Genomic DNA, 21,863 nt, shown 5'->3' with positions numbered 1-21,863 from the left:
GATTGCTTTTAATAATGTATATGTTGGAGGAGGAGCAATTGTGGAATATCACATAGGAGGCAAGATGAAGTAGATATTCTGCTCGTTTTCATAGCCGGGGAAAATCTTTACGTATATTAGGATAAAAAAATGAAGTGCTTCCATTACAAATGCCGAGAGACAGCAGCATGAAAGATGATGGCATCTCCGCACACAGTGGCGGGCTCGACGGTTGGTTGGATAAAACGCCAAAGAGAGACAGCGAGAGAAAGAAAACTGCGCGCACTGTTGCACCGCTGCACTGTTATGTAAAGTGTCTTGCTGTCCCTCTGTTTTATCTGCAGATTCTGTCATTAATAATTAAGCCCCCCCATATTCTGCATGTGCCCCACCCCCGCTCCTCTCCCTGTGAAATCAATTAAGAAGCCTCTCAGCTGCAGCTCCAGCTCTACCGCTCATCTCATCTCTCCTCTGCGCGCGTGCACACACACGCACCAAAGCACACACACGGTACCTTTAAAAAAAAAAGAACGTTCACCCACCAACTTCTTCCGCAGTTTGTAGTGTTACAGCCAAGACTTCAATATGGAGTAGAAGAGGATTTTTTTTTTAATATGTGCATAATATCCCATAATGGTAAGTGTTCATTCTTTATTTATTTAAGACATGATATCAAAACTTATCATATTTGTTGCCAAAATAGGTCAATATTTACCAAGCAAAAGATCCCAAAAAGTGGATTTTTAAGAGAAATTTGCTGCAACAACAAATAGTTGAATAAAAGTGTTGCAAATACATAATAAACCCTTTGAAACCTGGGCAACTTTGCTTGATTTCATTCAAAAACATGAGAGGAAGGCGACGAGTCACTTAAAAAAAAAGGTGACTCCAAAATTAGCAAGGAATTTGTAAAAAGTACAAAAAATTAGCTGAATGTTAGCACAAAACAAAAAGAAAAAAGGAGATGGAAAGTAAAAACAACACAAAAACAAGTCAGCCTATTAATTAACTAATTAAAAAAGAAGAAGACAAAAAGATGAAAAAAAGGGAAAAATAATTATTAAGCATTTTAGAGTAAGGAAATCAGTAGCAGTTGAGTTGTTGTTGCCTTTTCCAAACAGGTAAGGCCAAGGAAAGAGGTTTCACATCAGGTTAGTTTTATATAAAATAAAACAAAAAAGTAAAGCAACAACAATATAACAAGGAAGTGACCCCGACAGAGTGCTTAAAAATTATAATAATTCTGTAAAGAAATAAATATATATATATTTTTAATTTTTGATCATTTTCCCTAGCTTTAAAAACAAAAAAACAAATCGCTAATTTCTTGCAAATTTCGGGGCATTTCTTGCCATTTCCACGGTTTCAAAGGAAATCAAATCAATTTGCTCAGGGCTTAAAGGTTGAAATACTTGTGAAAGGTGCTTAAAAATTATGATGATCCATCTTTTAAAGGGTTAATATAATACATTTTAAATAAAGCACCATCCACCAACACCCACAGTATAATTTGAATACTTGTGTGAGTATTTGTCTTTGTTTATGGACAGCATGTGATACTGCCAACTGGCAACTTGACAGCAACTAACAACTTGGCGTATACAGTTACTGAAATGCCTGACTGTGTCCTCCTGAGTGTTTTCTGTCTTGAAAAAGACAAAAAGAGATGTGTGTGTTCCTGTATGCAAACTCAGAATCTCCTTTATACCTACATTTTTGTCCGTCCCAGGTCGGTTTGTCAGCGCAAAAGTAAACAGTTCAGTAATAACACAACCTGAATTCTTGGAAAAGTATAAAGTGCCGTTCACCTTCTGAGCTCAACTCACAGGAGGATTAGTGATCATACATCTGCTGCGGATTTTAGAGATCTGATTCAAAAACAAACACAGAAAGTACAGCACAGTGCTTAATAAGGAGGATACTGAAGTGGTGTCCCGAGGTGATGCCTTTAGGATGGGACAAGGGTGCCATAAGACATAAACTGGATTTTTTTTTGTTACTTTAAATTTTGGGCAAAACTTTATCACATAAAAAAATGAGGCGCAATTTTTTAACCATATCCGCTTATCCAGTTAAGGGTCATGGAGAGGCAGGTCGCCAGACTCTCACAGGGCTGACACACAGAGAAAGACAAACATTCACATTGACACCTAAGCACAGTTTTAGAGTCACTAATAAACCTGCATGTCTTTGGACTGTGAGAGGATGCTGTAGAAGCTGTGAAAATGCTCACTGACACGGGGAGAACATGCAAACTTCACACAGAGGGGCCACCCCAACCTAGGCTCAAACCTCCCACAAACCGAGGACACTCTGGCTATGAGGTGACAGTGCTAACCACTGTGCCGCAGAATTTCCATTTACTATTATGTTAATTATTGCTTCAAAGGACTCAAAACTGAAAACATGAAACTGAAACATGCAAACAGCCATACTAAAAACCCTGTTTAATATGTAGTTATGATACAACTGGTAACGCCATCTTACAGATGCTGGTTATCACAGTAAAGTGATACAGACGATGACACCAATTATTAGTACTTAATGAGAATTTCAATTAATTCATTGAAAATTTGAATTAAAGAATGAATACATGAAAAACGGCTCTCTGTAATACTTTGATTTTTTCATTGTGTAATTTTATCAGCAATCATTAAAATAAAACGCTGATAATCGGCAAAATGCCAATTATGGGCCCCGATAATCAGCCGGGCTTAAAACAAAATCAAAAAGGCAAGAAGCAACAAAAAAATGACCCCAAAATTAGTAAGAATTTTTTTTCAGAAGTACAAGAAAATGACCTAAAAAATAATAAATTTTTTAAAAAAATCCCATAGAAATGACATTGAAAAAGTGCTAAAAATGTATAGTAATTCTGTAAATGTGTAATTACTATAATTATATTTAAATATAATAAGATTAATAATATAATAATATATTATATATATTATTATATATATATTTAATAAGATTAAATATAAATACAGCTTTTTCCTAGCTTTTGTCTCTTTTTGCTAGACATTTTTTTTCTACTTTACAAAAAAGACAAAAGTTCTAAATCTACTAAAATCTTTCAATTTTGGGAACATTTCTTACCAAGTTTCTCATTGCCTTTTTCTGTGTTTTGTTTTTTCTTAAAGGTTAAAAGGATTAAACACTTGTGAAAGGTGTCTGACACATGGAAAGTAATGCTGCTCCAGGTTTGAAAGGGTTAGATATATTTATGCCTGTTACAATAAATATCATGTTACATATCAAAAATATTTATTTTAACCCAAAATATGATCTTTTTATGTATATATATATATATATATACACACACACACACACACACACACACACACACTTATTATATACATATATATGAACTTATATATAAATAGTTTTGTTGTCTAAACTTAGCGTCTGTTTAACAACATCAGTCATGTGTTACTGTGGGTTTTCAGAGTGTCACATACACATGCTAATGGGAGGCCTGTGCATCCTTATGAGATGCAGAGGGGGCGACAAAGCGTTGGTATTTGTCGATGTGGCAATGACAACGGGTGGACTTTATGCATATACTGTGGTCCAAATGCCCCATCCAGACAGGATTACTTTTATTGGAGAAGGATAAGTTTGTCAGTGCAGTTCAGCGATCTTAGTCCCACATTGAATGACATTATTTGGGATTCTTATAGGGCTTGTGTCCCAAGGCGAGTAATGTTTTTTTTTTTTAACAGCAAATACCCTCCTGCTTTCATCCATCTGTCGACTCTAGAACTGCCCATGTTGACAATCTGGTTTTCTTTCAAATTGCTCATTTTTTGGAGTTTTTGCATATTTATTGAAAACAAAAAAAAAAAACATCTAATATTGTTGCAAATAGTGATGATGACTCATTTCTGGATATTGCATCCCTTTACTTTGGGGAATAGTATTTCCTTATATATATTTTTTTGTTTTAGGCTGTTCATTACTAACCTGAAGACACACACTACCCACACTGTCCTGAAATGTTAATCCCCTCTGAGCAGGGTGTATGACTGCTAATGTGACAATGACAGTGAAAGAGCCTCACCCTCGGAGTGGTGGGAGAGGATAAGAAGGTTCACACAGGCGGCACCGGCTCCCGAGCCAAAGATGGTGATTCTCTCTGGGTCTCCTCCAAAGTGGCCAATGTTTTCATTGAGCCAGCGCAGGGCCTGGATCTGGTCCAACAAGCCATAGTTCCCCTTCGCAGACTGGTCCCCTGTGCTCAGGAAGCCTGCAGGGTAAATTAGAACAAACACAGAGAGGAAAAGAGAGAGAAAATACACTTTATGTGCAGGAAGGGCAGAAACTCAGGAGCGCAGGATAACATAATCCTGTCGTTTCATAGACTTCAAAAAAGTATTCCGCATCAACAGAAGATGGCATCCTGTCATTGTCAGGAACTTCTCGGCCTCCAACTCGCTGCAAGTCTGAGGAGATTTCAACAGAGAGAGCTTGCCAAATTACTAATTTTTAATACCCACGCTGCAAATACAACACAGTTAAGAGAATGTGTCAGCAGAGAGAGGAGGAGAGCAACAGAAGGCATGTTTCACCTACTTCCAGCACACACATTTACACAGTAGGTGCACACCCACAACAAGATAAAATAAACTGTACAAAATGTCTCTCTCTCTCTCTCTCTCTCTCACACACACACACACACACAGAGAGAGAGACACACAATTCTTTGTCCTCATGATAGTGAATTACAGAACATTACATGTGTTTCAGACAGCAGATGGCTATTTCACACTGCAAGACGCAGAGCTTTTCAAATGTTTTGATGGTTTGGATGATTCCAATACCCAGAAAAACATGTAGAGTGACTTCAGTAAACTGCAAACTCCTCAGATTAGATGCTGTTGGTGCGAAGAACATGATGGAAAAAAAAGGGGGGGGCACATCTCTTTATTTTCTCATATTAACAGTGCTGCTTAGTACTAAATACTATTTCATTTATTTTATTATTATTATTATCATTATTTTTGTGTGTGTCAATAACAGACTTTCAGTGCCCATAGATACCACAACTCATTTCCCTCAGTTATACCTGCAAATATTTTTCCCTATTTTTTTTTTCTAAATCTACTAAATTCTTGCGATTTTTGCATCATCTCTTATCAGGTTGCTTGTTGCCTTTTTACCTAGGAGCCTGCACCACTTTTCTCTGGGTTCAAAGGTTTAATTACTTGCGAAAAGCGTCTAGAAAGCAACACGAAGAAAGTGATGTTGCTCCAGGTTACAAAAGGTTCAAGTTCCAAAAATGCCTGTTATGATAAACATGTTAGTTTGAAGGTATATTGTCCCAGAAATAATTGCAATAAACATTTTTTGTGCTATCAGGCAGGTGTTTAAGGCTGCCAATAAGCCTTTAAATGTGTTTAGTCATTTCTCTATACAGGCTAGTAGTTTATATTGTCAGTGGCGGAGTCCGCCATTCCCACCATTGATTTAAATGCCATTCAGTGGCAACTGTAGGCATTTTAAAGCTGAAACATATTTGTGCTGGTGTAAGTATATAGCTGGGGTGATTGCTTGTCTACATTTTTTATATTTCTGACAGAGTGACAGCTCAAAGTGATTTCCAATAAAGATGTCATGACCATGTCAACACAAACAGTAAAACCATGTCATGTGTCGGCTAAATCCGCATGGTTAAATCATAAATGTGTGCACTATAAGCTAGCAGACACAAGATATGCCACTATTCACAAGGTCCTGGTGTCACAGTCAGCGCGCCCACATTAAAGTTGTTAGTTATGAAGTGTCTCTTTGTGGAATAAGCCCACATTTGAGTATTTTTGGTGAAGGCTGTAAAAAAACAATTTAAATTCAGCAAGTTTTCTTGCGTGGGATTTAAAAAAAGACACAAGTGAGTGAAGTAAGCAGCAGAATTCTAAAAGGGCAGTTGGAGCGAGTTGGTCCGCCATAAAGTACAGTATAGGGAGTATGCAGAGACAGATGGTGAAAGAGGACAGTCAGCACGTTCTGAAGTGTGTTGAACAACAAATTAAGTTTTATTGTGGATTATCATAATTTAAGTGATGATCATGGTAGTGGCAGTAATGGTGATGATGATGATGGTGGTGATGATAACCTACCAAACTGACCTCTCCACAACAATCAGCGTGACACACACGTCTCACTTCACACTCGTCTCTGTACTTACACTATAGTTAACAACACTCAGCATGCCTGGAGTGTTTTTGGTGGCTTCTCCTGGATCCATTATGATTCATATTACATAGAGTGTCATCCAAGTTATTTGCTATTTGTTATTTGCTGTGGTTCAAGTTAGGACAATGCTTATGAATATGAGCCACTAAGAAAAAAATGTTATGCAGAGGTTGCTCTTATTTAAATGTATTTTATTTATTTATTTATGTTTTTCATAGGGAGGGTGCCTGGTGTAAATAGTAAATGGACTTGCACTCGTATAGAGCCTTTTTAGTCTTTCAGCCACTCAAAGCACTTCTAGACCACTTGTCAAATTCAGCCATTCACACACAGGAGGCCAGGGCCACTGTAGAAGGTCCTACCTGCGACTCAGTTTTATAAACATATAATAAAAAAATATTAAATAACATATAAACATTAAAAAAAAAACTCAAAACACACACACAAACACACACACAGACACACACACACACACACACACACACACACACACACACGGGAGCAAATTTGGGTTTCAGTATCTTGCCCAAGAATTCTTCAACATGCAGACTGGAGGAGCTGGGAATCAAACCCCCAATGGTAGAAACACAACAAGAATTTAGGACAGAACAGGTTCAAGAACCAGAGATAATATGTATTTTTCTGTAGAGACTGACTTCTGCCTGGGTTTTCTTGTTTCCTTTTTATGTTTTGTGTTTGGGAGGTTTTATGGTTGTGTACCCTCACAGCGCTCAGGTTAGGTCGAGGTTTTATAAAAACGTATTGACCAGGTGCCAGACCATAAGCAGCAGGCATCCAAGAGTCACAAGGCTGAAAAAACAAACAAACAAATATAGCAGGGAGAAACGCCAAACAAGAGTGAATCTGGCTTTTACTTTTGCTGGCAAGCGTGTTTACACACAGTAACCAACAATCCTTCACAATATATCTTTAAGTAGGTCTGATAGTTACCCAATAAACAACCACAAACAGCGAACCAGTCTGGAGGAAACAATAATGTTTCTTCTTATCTAAAGATAACGAGACAGTGATCATGAGAAACAACAGTTTGATTAAATTGTGATCTGGAGATAACAGGATTACTACATTTAGAAGAAACCACAGCTGCTCTCAGCTTCCAAAGTGCAGTGATTAGTGTTGGATGGATTATGAAAAACATAGAAATCTTGTTACTTTAAATTGTATCAATGTTGCAACTGCAATATTACCTTCAGAGGATTACTCCCAGTAATTGAGAGTTTGCATGTTATTGTGTAATTGTATTATCCTCGATCATCCCAGCAATTGACTGGCTCTTAGCCTGATGTGACTCTGACCTGGTAACGTATCAGCGCTGACCTGTGCCACTTATCAAAACCATAGGCATGTGGAAAGTGTCTGCTCCGTGGCTGCCCGGCCGAGCACGGAGCTGCCTGCCACAGTTGCCTGGCAACTGTCCAGAGCTTCAGGCGAAATGATATGGACAGACACTCACAGAAAGCACCCGCATGCACACATTCAAGCACTTCCACATTCAAGTGCACAAACAGCTGCATGCATGCGCACACAAAAACAAAGTTAGTGCACACGTGCAGTCAAGTGTATGAACTGCTGCGCTAGCCCGAGCTTAGCGCCTCCTGTCGCTCTCTCTGCAAGGGCAACATGAAGAGAGGAAATGTAGTTCATCTTCTACCATTGAAGATAAGTCAAACAAGTTCCTTCTTCTTCTCTTTCAGTAAGTTTTCTTTCTGATCCTACCCTCCCCCCATCTGCTGAGTTGGGCTTCCTACTGACTTTAGCGCTGAGAGCAGCAGTTTATGAGGCTGAACTCATGCATATTCAACACTTGCTTTAGGTAACGGCCAAGGAAGTGTGAGGAGAGTCATCAACCTCTGAGTAAAGACACAGGCTGGAGACAGGGAAATGAGTGGATGAAAGGAAACAGAGGAGTGGTGAACCGTTGATGGAGGGAAATTTAAAACAGAAATATTTACTGTATATTGTATCACGCACAGTGTTCTATCAAAAAGTCCCTCATCTGATGATAACAGCTGCTTTTGCTCAAACAGCTTTCCCGTCATAGTTAGAAAAATCTTTCGAAAAAGTGTATTTTATGAAATCATGGAAGCATAATACACTGAATGCAAACAGTGGTAGGAGCACTTAGCTTCTCTCTAATGTACACTGATGAGATGAGTCATGGCCAAAGCCATTATCCCATATTGATATTGTACTGCATCTGCAAACAGGAAGATGTATTAGTATACAGCAGTGATACTCAACTTACAGCCAACGGGCCAAATCTGCCCCCCGATAGGGTGCTGAGGTATAATAAGGTGATTCACTCTGGGAATTGTTTTTTGTTGTTTTTGTACTTTTAGTATACCGGAGGTGGCAAAGTGCATAAAACAGCATCAAAAAAGAACTTCTTCCTCAGAACAAAGTGCCAGTGGAGGATCACGCACATGCCCTGACAGAGGTTCTAGCCAAGACCCTAATGTCCTAAAATGCTGGAAAACTTACAAAATCCTCGTGATGTCCCCAAATTCCACACATGTCCCAATACTGAGAGATATCTGAGAAATGTCCTGATATCTGAGAAATGTCCTAAAATTCGAGAAATGCCCTAATGTACTACAAACTTCTTAAAATCCCTGAAATGTTCTATAATCCGAGAAGCATCCTAAAATTGAAGAAATGTCCTTTAATCATAGAAATTTCCTAAAATCCTAGAAATCTGCTAAAATCAGAGAAACGTCCTAAAATCCTAGAAACATGTATGGCAATGCTGCAACCGGCCCCTGGCCTCCTGTCATTTTGAAAAAGAGGCCTCCAGGCAAAGCAGGTTGGGCATCCCTGGTACAGAGAAACAGACATCTATAAGGAGGATATATTTTGAGACAAGAAAAGGGTCAAAAAAGGGCCAGCAGCTCCACATCAAAAGAATGTTTGCAGTATTTTGTGCAATATATTTAGTGGACTAGAATGAAAAGCTTTTTGTAAAAGTCTGCACCGCTCACAAATCCACAGTCCAGAACTGAAGTGCAGTCAGTCATATGACTGTTTGACTACTGAGACGGGAACATGCATCTGCAGAGTAATTTTCAGGCCTGAACAGAATGACTGCAGTGGGTCACTGAACATATTTCTGTGAACAGAGAACAAGAGGAGAGGGAGGGGGTGGAGGTGTGGGGGAGTCGGGAAGGAGAAAAGGGATAAAAAAAAAAATCCAGAGACACATGACAGGTATTAAACTGAATATTGCCCAAAGCTACTGTCAGATCCTAAATGACAGAGAGGTGAAAGGAATATATTGAAGGGCATATTATATAATTTCCCTGTGACGTCACACAGGAGATGATTAGAGATGTCAAAAATCAGAGGGAAGATATTGCCTTTTTATACACACAAAAGGTGATTGAAGAGTGGAAACAAAGCAATGTGACTATGAGTCACAGAATTAATCAAGCAAAAGTAGAGGCACTATGACAAAATAGGAAATAAAAACCTTAGCAGATGGTGAAAGTCTCTGGAACGCTGAAGACTAAAGAATCTGTTTTCATGATTGGAATAAAGTGGATTTGATTTTTTTTCAGTATTGTGTGGCAACCTTGGGGATTATCTGCTGTGTATGAATGTGAGAGTGGATAATTATGACAGGCAGATTTGACATGACCTTTCTCTGTACTGTAAGCAGTACTGCTAATATTGAAATTTCAAAGATTTTCAAAAGTTCTTCTATCAATAAAAGCACTAACTGACGTCAGAAAATAGTAACAGGCACTGTCACAAAACGAGCAGTGTAATGTCACACTCACAAGAGTCTATGTGAACCATAGACTGTGGCCTATAAAATAATGGACAAACCTGCTGTACCGTCACTCATTGGTTTCTGGACTTCCATTTTCAAGCCTTGAATTGAAGTGTCCATATTTGGACGAGGGAAGTGAATGACACCTAAAGCTAGATGCTTATTTCATTAGCATGGTGCTTTTTAGCCTACAGCTGTGGTTAAATGTGAAAGTGCTAATGCTAATTTTTGCTAGCGGTTTAAAACATAAGACTGTATTTGAAGATGGATGTGACCCCTTCATTGTAGTGAAGCTAAAACATCTCAGTCTCTGTGCAGAATCTGGCTCCAAATGAGTGCACCAATGCAAAATGGCAGCAGCCATATCTAAAATATTTTGGCTTCATTTTTGTATAGTGCCAGGAAGTTGAGACACATCGTCCATCTTAATATACGGTGTAAAACCATTTAAACTTAATTTAGCCTCACCGGAAAAACTGAACATCTTACTCCTTAGAGGGTCTTTTAATACAACCAAATGCTGAGAAAATACCTTTTTAAGAGACCAGAATGCTGCAATTAACATTCATCAACTGATATAGCAACAATACAGCGTTGTCTATACTGGGGTTGTATCTAGGGTTATGCCATGGTTACGCCCTTAATTATGCATAACTTTAAGCCTTAGTCAAATTTAAACTTGGGCTTAGGCCAAATTTTAAAAAAAATCAACCCCCCCTCCCTAATATAGTTGTCATGAATGTTGAAATTAGCTAAAGAGACATTTTTTTGTACCAGACTGTTGAAAGTTTTTCTCTGCTGTAAACTTGGGCATTTTAACATAGGCCTTTATGACATTAGCAGAACTGAAGAATTTGGTACTTTTGCACTAGCTTCATTTTTCAGCCCCAAAAGTTGCAGCTTGATGTGTTTGTGGTTTGAATGACTTTATGTATCTGAAAAAATAGGGTGATTTCTGATGAAAACCTTGTTTGGTCTTATGTGAGACTAAATCTAAAAGACTGCACCCCATTGAGGCTGCTTTTTCATTTCTTTTCACAAAAGCAATGTTTGATCCTTTCCATTCTTTGATTCAAAGATCTGCTGCCTTACGTGACTTCTTGTTGGATTATCAACAGTTTTACACAAACCTGTTAAGTCTCCTTGTTGGCACTGGAGGTTCCATCTGAAGACCTGCTGGCAGGTCAGTTTCAATAATAAATCACTCTGTATGTCAAGTATACCCAGAAATGAAATTATATTGTAATTGGGCTACCCCCTGCTAAACTAATGTGGTTTCAGCACACCGCCCATAGGCTTCCAATGTCACTGTATTTATTACCTGACTTATCTCACTCAATTTCTGCTCTCAAAGGTCCATTCAAATGGTGCCAAGCTGTGCAGTGAAACCAGGCTGTCGTGCAAATTTGAAAAGCAATGCTTTAAACATCACACAGACACAGTGACGTTTCCAAGCTTTGCAAAGAAAGTTCCATTTCAGGAACTACTTACCGTCGATGAAAATCTTACTTGGAAAGAATTTCAAACAGATCGAATTAAATGAATAACAACCCTTGAAACAGAGCCTTGTTTGCAGACACAAAGCCCAAGGTGCAGACATTAAGCTCTTTTATTACTATTGATTATGTACTTATGTATCACATTTGCCATAACATGCATGCATTCAACTCCTCACGTGACAGTTAATGTTACATAAATCTTTGCCAAGTCTTTGTAATTGTCCTTTAAAAAAAGTATATTGATAATAGTAACCCATTTATCTGGATGCCATACCAGCATACTGAATAAACTAGGCGTTATCGGTGAGTCATATTAAGGATTTTCCAGTGTGCAGCTTAAAAACTTTATTCCCATTTTTTTTATCCATATTTGTTCAAAATTTGGGCAAGTTGGGACCATTAACAGTATGCAGAATTAGCTACTAGCAATTCATCTTTGCAATATACCCATAGCTGTGCAAATAGTTATCAGTGGATTACTTTGATACTGAATAAAACTTAAAAAAAAGATAACTTTTAGGAGAGTTTTTAAGTTATTGTCTTTTTTTGCCATAATTCCCAGATATTTTAGGTATAGTATTCTAGAGACCTTGACCTTTTGAGTCTGATTTTGACACATTCTGTGGTGCGTAAGATGTCGAGCATCGGGTATGACAAGCTGCATTAATTATCTTCCTTGTATTTGATTGGTCCAGCTGTGCAGCTGGCTGCCGGCCTGGGAGGCAGATTGGTGTCAGCTTCAGTCAACATACCTATAACTCATTAATGCTCAATGTGAACTTTGCCTATACGAGTGGAAGCAACTGTTCTTCGCTTCCAAACATACACAATTTCACCATCACATTTATCACTCCCCCTCATCACATGCAACACAATCGCGCTTGCAATACGGCCAAGATTGCTGATAAAGTATGAAACATATTGTAGCCATTTCTGCAAAGGAAATAAGCTGTTTCACATGTTTAAATTTAATTACCGAAATCTCGGTTTGCACTTGCTTGGCTTGCAACTTAAAAGAAAAACGATTGTTTTTACATGCTGACATGAGTTTTTTTTCAGTGTGACAGTGCAAACAAGTGACAAATTAGACAAAAGTGTCAAGAAATATACAGACAATAACATAAGATGTATGAAGCAAACATGATTTGACAGATTTCTATTTGTCTTTGTTAGTGGGAGTATTATATGTGTTGGTGTGCATGTATAAAACTGTGTTGTACAAGTGTGTCTGATATTTATTTATGAATAACAGGAACCAGAGGGCTATGTAGGTATATGCGACGTGGAGGAGGAAAAAGAAGAGAAAGAAGAGTTGAGGATTGCTTGCAGAGTGGGAAGACTGTGTCTCGGTGCAGGGAGTGGGAGGTGAGTGTTTCATTTGTATTTAGGGACAGCTGAGTTGTGAGAAGGCAGCAGGCTGAAATTAATTGACAGCAAAATCTATGCTGGCTAAAAATAGTGTTTATGCCATATTTTAAGGGATATTTTTGAGGTAACACGATTTGAACTGATTCCCAAGGCTCACTGGGCTAAGGAGTATTTGTGGATACTGTTTGACTTGACTTGTGCTAAAAATGTTTTCGTGTGCAGAGGCTTATAAAATATATATAAATTACATGAATTAACTAATGGATAACATTGTGTTTACTGGTATGTCACAAAAAGGGTACATAAGCATATTTTTGGATGCATCATTTATAATCAATTGATCGGTACTTAATGATCAAACCAACTCAATAGAGTGCAACAAGCTAAAGTCAATCAATCAGAGCTCCAGTATTGATCTATTTGCATGTTAGCATGGATAAAGCATGACTAATTTCCAGAACATTCACAGCACAATTACTAATTTATTTTGAACTCATTTTAAAACCCGTTTTAATCTCTCTGAGACAAAAGACATGAGTAACTGCGTTATGTTGAGTCACAAAATATCATCCAGCATAACTGTAAATATCAAAGTACATTTTGGCAGGATAATAACCAACTAAATGTTAAATTCATAACTCCTGTTACTCAGCGTAAGGGCTGTGGTTATTTAATGTGCTGGTATTTACAAAATAGTAGGGGTAGGGAAAAAAATCAATCAGCTTAAGTACTGCATTTTTTTTAACAACATAGACAACATATAAACTCTTCCGAAAGTAATCTCTTTAATCATCACTTATGACCCGCTCTCAGTGTGTAGCAGTGTATTTATCTGCTGCTTCCCTGTGCCTGTATATTTTCACTATCTTCTTTGTGTTCTGGAAATTCCTGGGCACAAACTCAGGTGAGGTTGGGACTTTATAAAAAGGCAAACACTGGGTGCCAGGTGACTGTAAGTAGCTCCCATACAAGAGAAAACACAGTGCTGAAAAAATGCAAATATGCCAAACAAGAGCTAATCTGGGTTTGGTTTTCACTTTTGCTGGTGATACTGTTTACAGAACGTAATTGACAATCCTGCACAGTATATCTTTAACTCCTCAACATCCAGATTTCATTCCTTTTCTTAAAATTATCTAATTCCATAATCTGTATTGTTTTTTTTTGTGCAGGTATGTTTACAATGATATGAATGAATATTCATACCTGAGACTTGTTTTTAATATATGCACCACATCCTTAAATGGAAAACATTTCAAAAGTTTTGTGCATAATTTTAAATGCATTTTCCAAAATTCTGTACATACATTACATATAATGCATACTCAAATACAGCCCAAGATGTTAGATATATTTAGAAATTCTGGGATCTCTGATAGGATTTTTAAAAAAAAGTTTTGTCAGTTTCAGAAATGTTTTGCTGCTTGGTTTGAAAGGTTAAGGCAATTAATTAATATAACTAATATCCAAAGCTGGAAAGAAGTTAAAGCCTTTACTGTTGTAATCTATGCATAAGGTGATGTCATTACTGTTAAAGAAAAACAAAGCCAAAGTGAGAAAATGGAAAATGAGCGAAAGTCCAAGGACATGGACGTTTACTTAGCGGCTTTAGGAACGTGAATTCAGCAAGCGCAATCTCAAGCAACTCATCCAAATCCATCCTGACTCAGTAAACTTTGTGTTTCTGCCTTTACACAGCCCACTGTGAGCCCCAGCCACTGAGGTTTGTGCTGGCTGAACTGAGTTGCTACAGCCTCTGTGTGAAGGCCCATTTTCGGCTCTGCGGCTCGCTCTTACCCCAGCACTCATTTGTGTTCTAATAAACATATGCAACTCTATAATAAAATATATATTTTAACCAATTTAAAAGGTTACAAAAAAAATCAAATCAATGTGGCAGTTATAATTCTTACGGCTGCCAAAAAAAATCAAGGTATGGGAATTCATTTTTTGTATATACACTCTTAAAATAAAACATTTTTATTCAGTATATGATGATGTGGAAATAAAAGTCAGACTGACTGACGTGTTTTTTGGAATTATGCCTCAAGAAATTAAGTCTTTAGAAGTGAATGACTCAACTTTTCGACATGGTGTACTGTAAATTGGGAATTTTAGGTGCTACACGGATTGACTTGCTCTTGGAGCAAGCCTCAAGGGGCCATTAGAGAAACTGCAGTTTGTGAAAATTCAGCATTGGCTTTATTTTTCAGCCTTGGAGGTTGCCACTTAATATGTACGTCATTGGAATAACAATGAGTTTATACAGTATATCTGCTAAAAGAAATTGGGTGATTTTTGATCATAGCATTTTTTTAGGCTTGCTTGAGTTTAATCTAAAGCATAGTATTTTGTAGTGTATGCACATTTTATTTACTATATTTCTATTCAGTGTATGTTGCTGTTGAAATCACAGTCAGACAGACCGACTGACAGGTGTTTTTGGAAATATGCCTAATGAAATTAAGTCTCTAGAAGTGTATGGTTTAACTTTTCCGTGTTAAAAAAACCCCAAACAAAAACCGCTATGAATCATATAATCGAGCCAAATACTTGTAGAATTGCAATATCTAAAAATTTGCAACACATCACACAAACTTAAATCAGGAGATAAGCATATATTTCCAGCCCTACTAAATAGGTTGCTCTTCCTTAAAAGTAAAAAGCTGAAATGGGGTGGAAGGTGTAGAGAAACGTTTCCAGGAGAAGCGTTTCATCTCTCTTCCTGAGGTGAAAAATGTTCTCACTCTCCGAGTCCACGATGGTGGGCCTTTCCCCAGAGTTCATTAATTAGTTAATTAGTTAATTAGTCTGAACAGATGGCTATGCAACACAAATCAGAAGGCTCTGTGGGCCTGGAGCAGGAGGAAGGTAGGAGAAGGTGAGCCGAGGAGCATTCTGGATCCTCAACTGTCACCAAACCTCTGAACCGGGCTGTGTGCAGCAGACATTTTCTCCTCATTCACCCATTTTACTCCACGACGACAGACAGGGCGCATCATGAATTAATAAGAAAAGTAAATCATTTGCTGGAAAAAAAATGACGTGTATGTGTCGTTGCGGGGGGGAAAGCGCGAGGCGTGAAACCATGCGGACGCTGTGGTCACACTGCAGGAGCATTTATTTGAATGAATACTTTGCATCGCTGCAGATTTAAAAAAGCATTTCTGACGGTTTATTTTTAGACTGTTCCCATCTCCCCCCTTCTGTTTCCTTTTCCCTCACTGTCTCTCTACGATTCTCCCTCGCTCATCTGTCTCTATTCCCCCGCTCGCTCTTCTTCCCTTATTCCTGACTCCCTATCACTCTCTTAAAGGCGCAGGCATTGTATGAAACGGGGCTGGCATGTGTAAGCTCCCGTGTGTGTAAATACAGGATAATACATAAGATTTAGAACATAAAACTATTTAAAATACGGCATGCTTGTGTTTCTCACTTTGACTCAAATTCACAGTGTCGGAGAGGAGCACTATTAAAGATTCAGATGGATGGTGCATTATTCATATATATATTTTACGCACGGCACGCAACTGAGTAGTGCGCATACACACACACACACACACACACACACACACACACGCATACACAAACACACGCGCATACACACTTGCTGTTACATGCACAAGCAGATATGTAAGTGCACATGGGCAAACATGCATGCTCACGCTACACAAACATACACACATGCACACACACAAAAATAATCTCCTTAGTACAGTAACCCATTTAAAGCATATCTGAGAGAGAGAGAGAGAGAGAGAGAGAGAGAGAGAGAGAGAGAGAGAGAGCACACATTCGCCCACATACCAAAATTTTCAACAATGTTAAAGGAATCGAGGACACTGCGTCATCCCTCATAATCATACAGCAGGATCTCTCTCAGCCTCTATCTGTATGTATTTTGTATGTAATTTAATTACTGTGTGTGCAGCAAAGATTCTGTACAATTTCATGAGAGCACTTCAAACGTCTCCAACATGAATCGCCGGTAACAATGTCAATGTGAAATTGACCGGGTCGTGATCGCTGCAAAGGAGGCAAACCACAGAGGAGCATTTCCATCAATTTAATACAACATTCAACAAACCTGATTTCAACTGGTGAACTGAATCTCACGCCCAATTTGTTAGCGGTCACGATTTGTCTGCCAGCTGTGAAAAAGAGCTCATAACAAACTGAAAAGGAGCAGGATAAAGCTGCAGGTCCGGCTCCTCGTTTCACTAACTCTCCGTTTGTCCTTGTCCCCTCTCTCTCACTCTCTCTCCACTGGCACTCTCAATAATGCTCTGGATCATGTTACCCTCTGTTAATACTCGCTGCAACTCTTGGACGCCATCCTAAACTACTCCCATTTCTCTGTTTATCATTATTCTGATATGTTGAAACAGGCGTGATGCAATAAACAAGATCTGATTACCCAACCTGGCAACCGCAATGCCAGCATTACATAGTCTGTGTGCAAACACCTCCGAAAGATGACGGCGAATGTAAATACTCAACTCCTCTGATATCCAACTACACGAGGGCTGGATACACACATGCGCACGCATGTGCACGCGTGCGCGCGCGCACACACACACACACACACACACACACACACACACACACACACACACACACACACACACAGAGTTCAGCACACAGTCACAGGCCATGTAAGCACTGCAAAGCTCTGACAGAATGGACAAACAGAATAAAAAAAATACACTGAAAGTAACACTAAAGGCACCAAGTGGTCGGTGGTGTCTGATGTACAGCCAGGTACATCCTGCCCGTTTTTTTCTTTTTTCTACAGTAGTGTAGATTAACACAACAATTAATTCACTGAAAAAAAGAAAAAAAACTGTAAATAAACCTATTTGTGCTTTATTATGAAATCTCTTTTGCAAAGAAATTACTTACATTAATCAGAGCAAGGATCTGTTCACACAGTTATTAAGGGCTCCTGCAGCTTAAGCAGGGGAGATTTAAGACCTTTTTTAATACCACTTGGAATTGAGTTTAAAAGCAATTTTCTAATAAATAAAAATAGTTAATAAATAAATAAATACAAATTAAAATAAATAATTATATTTATTTATTATTTAATATTATTTATTTAATATTTAGTGTAGCATGACACATGAGTTTTGATAAGGGAAAAGTTAGATGATCTATGTTAAATGCTGAAAAAACAATCCTTTTTTTGGAGGGGAACACATGGAAGACAATGAACATATATTATCATAAAAGTATCTATTCAGTTTAACAATAGAGGTGGGAAATATCTGGCATTTCTGGACAGTTTTCTGAGCGATTACATGTTTCTCAATATGCATGTGAGATTCCACTATTTGAATTCTTATCATGATGATGTTAAAAAAAGTAATTATTAAATAATTTAGCAATAAATATATATTGATAATCATTTTGAGATTTTACAATGCAACGTCAAAAAAAGATTTAAAAAAATCTTGCTTCTCATACCTGAGCAAGACTTCTTAAAAGATTAATTTAATCCCATATAATACCAACTAAGACCTTATTTTTAGATTTATAAATTTAAAGCCTTTTAAGACTTTTTAAGGATTCGTGGGAGCCCTGTTATTGTACATACACGTTCCAAAGTCTCACACCTGCAATGTAAGTAAAGTGTAGTGCAGTCTGCAAGATCAGGTGTGCATTAGTCTTCTGCTACCAGACTGTAGCCACTGTGTTACATCAGTTTTGCGAGCTTACAGTCACAAATGGATGCAATAAAGCAAACACATGACTTTGAGTCACAGGTCGAGTTCAGCTTCTAAATTTAGCAGTACCAGTTGGGTTCAGTTGGGTCAGGTCTTAAAAACACCAGCATAAGCCAGGGCCTCATTTTCCCAAAAGCATCTTAAAGAGTAACTTCATTAAATAATTAAATAATTCCATGTAAAAACGCTTTATTACACCATCTATTGATCCTGGACCCATTTTGTAGTGTTCATTACAACGGTCTTTTTTTGTTTTCCTTTGGCAGAGAAAACACGGTAATTCTTCCCTCTAAAGACTGCAAAAATCTGTGAAAAATCTATAACGTTCCCTGGGAAACTACACTACTAAAGAGGAATTTAAAGATCACAAGAGATGGAATTACAGTTCTATGAATTCTGAATTACATTCGAATCACACATAAAGTTAAAGGGAAGGCAGACGGACGCTGGAGATCTGATCTGATAGAATGTAGGTGGGGTGGGGGGATCATGGGGGGGGGTATGCATGTGCTTTGTACCATAATCTGACGTCCCCATACACTGATCTACTTAATCATATTTGATATAAGAGTGCATTGAATTGATTGATTGACTGGCCAAAGTCATGATGGGCTCGATTTTCTTAACTGGAATTACAATCTGCCGGAAGTTTATTATGGGATCCTTGCTGGATGACGTCTCAATAAAACTGCCTACTGCTGCTTTATGTCTACCTTTATCATGACCACTGATGCTCTCTGTTCCGTGACACTCGGTGTAAAATGACTGATGATGTCTACATAATAAAATAAAACTAAATTTACATGCACATTGTGGAGCATGTTGAACAGCAGCACATTTGAACATTTGATTTGCACAACTTAGGTTTCCTTCACCATCGTTCTCTTTTTGAACACTATATTAATCTCTTCTGGCTGATTTGCCACTTGATGATGACAGAGTGACACTGACAGTAGATGACATGCATATTTATGGAATCATCAATGCTTCATTTTAGTTTTAATATGTGTTCTCGATAAATCGCAGTAAGTTTGTGCCTCAAAAAGAGGGAAATCTACCAAGGTTTACATTATTAAACCTGAAAAATCCAGTATGGCAGCGACATATTTTTTTAATCCTGAACAATTCCCAGTATAAAATACTCCTATTGTGTGTTTTACAACATTTATGCTTTGTGGTTTATGTATTTTTAATGCCTAGCATGATTTACAGTCAAATACATCACTTTTAAGCGTATAAAGAATTTCATGTAACACCATGGTCCGCCGATGTCAAGCGACTCTTACAGGAGTGTCAAATGCACATGCAAATGCATGTTATTAATTGATGCTTTGGGAAACCCATGTCAAAATTTAAGAGTATTCATAGAAACCCTTGTAGGAATGCCCATGTTTTGGTCAAAGATTTTGCCACACACAGAACTTGTGTCTCTGTCATTTACTGGCATATTTTTATTTTTTTAATTTTTTTTTTAACCATGTTAAGAGTGTTATTACTACATTATATGTTGCTGGAAAGAAAAGCTGTTTTTTTTCCAACTTGGTCATCAAAATTTGAAAGGTGATGTAAACTTTCTTTAGCAAATTCTCATTCCATCAGAAAAAATAGAGATAATATTAAACAGAAAAAGAAAATATACTTGTTAAAATAGTGTGAAATCAATATTTTTTTTTTTTTATGTGACATTGTCTTATACAGAAGCTCTCTTGGAATAATCACAATATATACCTGTCTGTCATCTGTCCATACTATCTGCACTTCCCCTTACATGTTCTTTCTGCTGTAGTATGTCAACACTGCTGAAATAATTTAAGATGAGTAGCTGCTTTATGTCACACGCCCAAACAGCATCTTTACAGTGTTTGCTCTTACAGGTGTATACTGACACTTATATGCCTAGCTAGAGTGAGACAACATAAGATGTCATGTTTATAAAGCATCCTGTTACAACACTTGCATTACTGTATTATTGTTTACAATTTACAGCAACTGACTAACTATATCATATTTCACCTACTTGCATGTACACAATAGCTAAATGTTTATAATTACCTTTATTCAGCTTTGTTGTCCTAGGTTTTTAGCTGTATTTCTATGACCCCTTTCACACATGCAATGCAAACCTGACACTATCTCAGCATTACTCAGAGGAGCTGTATCTGAGTGTTGATTTGGACATTACACCTTCTTTACCCTGCCAGCTCCCTGTTACAAACTCTGTGTAATATCCCATTGAGCCTATGTATGAATAGAGCAGATAATTGTCCGGAGAATTCACAGCGAGCAAGTGGGCGTGCTGATGACGTCTCTACTATATAGATTGCACAAAAACGGAGGAAACAAACAGATGGTGATAGAAATGTCTAACTGGAAAGATGACGATATTTGGGAAATTCTGTTGGTACAGGCTGAAGCTGAAATCGTCACAGTAAGCCAAAGACTTTATTGTTTTTGACCAAATAAGGAACCGACAAAGTGACTGCGGTGTTATTAGCGTAATTTCCTGTCTTGTGCACGCTCTACCCCGGCATCACCCCTCACCTAAACCAAACAAAGTATTTCCAGTAGGTGAGAATGCTTCTGCTGTGTGCAACATGTGTGAAATGGAAACCCTGGACAATGTCTGGACCTGAATCTTCAGTATCACATAAAAAAAAGGCATATTTCGGTTAAAGTACATAGAGAGCAATAAAAACACTGGGTCACATTACGTTTATAGAAACCTAGCCGATAAAAGTGATTCTGATTCTGGTCTATTTGGACTACAGCAGCCTGCAAAAGGAGTTGTTTTTATGGGTGTTAAACTTACCGAGCACACCAAGCCGATAGTTCATGGTCACCACGATGACGTTTCCATAGGCAGCGAGGACGCTGCCATCAAACATGTTCCCTGAGCCCTCCATGTAGGAGCCTCCGTGAATGAACAGCATCACGGGCTTCTTACGACGATCCCGGATATCTGCACAACACAGACCAACAATAGTGCTCATTACCCACACACTTTTAAGAGCTTCTATTGAGCCTTTTCACTTATTTTACAGTATTTTTCAACCTGGAGCCTATTTTCCCATGTTTTTGTATCAAAGCGATTAATGGAGACAACAATTTTTGAAAATGATCCTCTAGTGAAAATTACCTTAGGAGCATTATACATATCATCAAAAAACAATGGAAAAATGTCCATAAAAACTATAGTTGGGCGCCTGGTGGATCAGTGGGTGGAGCAGGCACCCCATGTACAGAGGCTGTGTCCTTGCTGCAGCCACTGCAGGTTCGATTCCAGCCTTGGCCCTGCTGCATACCGTCCCC

The 21,863-nt window shown here is 38.0% G+C and overlaps 1 protein-coding gene across 2 annotated transcripts in view; it reads right to left on the bottom strand.

The window, feature by feature from the left end:
* nlgn2b (neuroligin 2b) overlaps nt 1-21,863 on the bottom strand; it is an 88,761-nt gene that overhangs the window by 10,574 nt on the left and 56,324 nt on the right. For both annotated transcript variants that reach the window (XM_088088360.1, XM_042499594.2), the window contains exons 4-5: nt 21,364-21,513; nt 4,040-4,225 (exon numbers count right to left, since the gene is read on the bottom strand). In XM_088088360.1, coding sequence (XP_087944486.1) covers nt 4,040-4,225; nt 21,364-21,513 — 336 coding nt within the window. The remainder of the gene's footprint in view (nt 1-4,039; nt 4,226-21,363; nt 21,514-21,863) is intronic.

The sequence above is a fragment of the Plectropomus leopardus genome, chromosome 15 (genome assembly GCF_026936395.1).
Source record: "Plectropomus leopardus strain MGB_pleo_1.0 chromosome 15, ASM2693639v1, whole genome shotgun sequence".
NCBI lineage: Eukaryota > Metazoa > Chordata > Actinopteri > Perciformes > Serranidae > Plectropomus > Plectropomus leopardus.
This window is presented reverse-complemented; position numbering and strand designations above follow the sequence as displayed.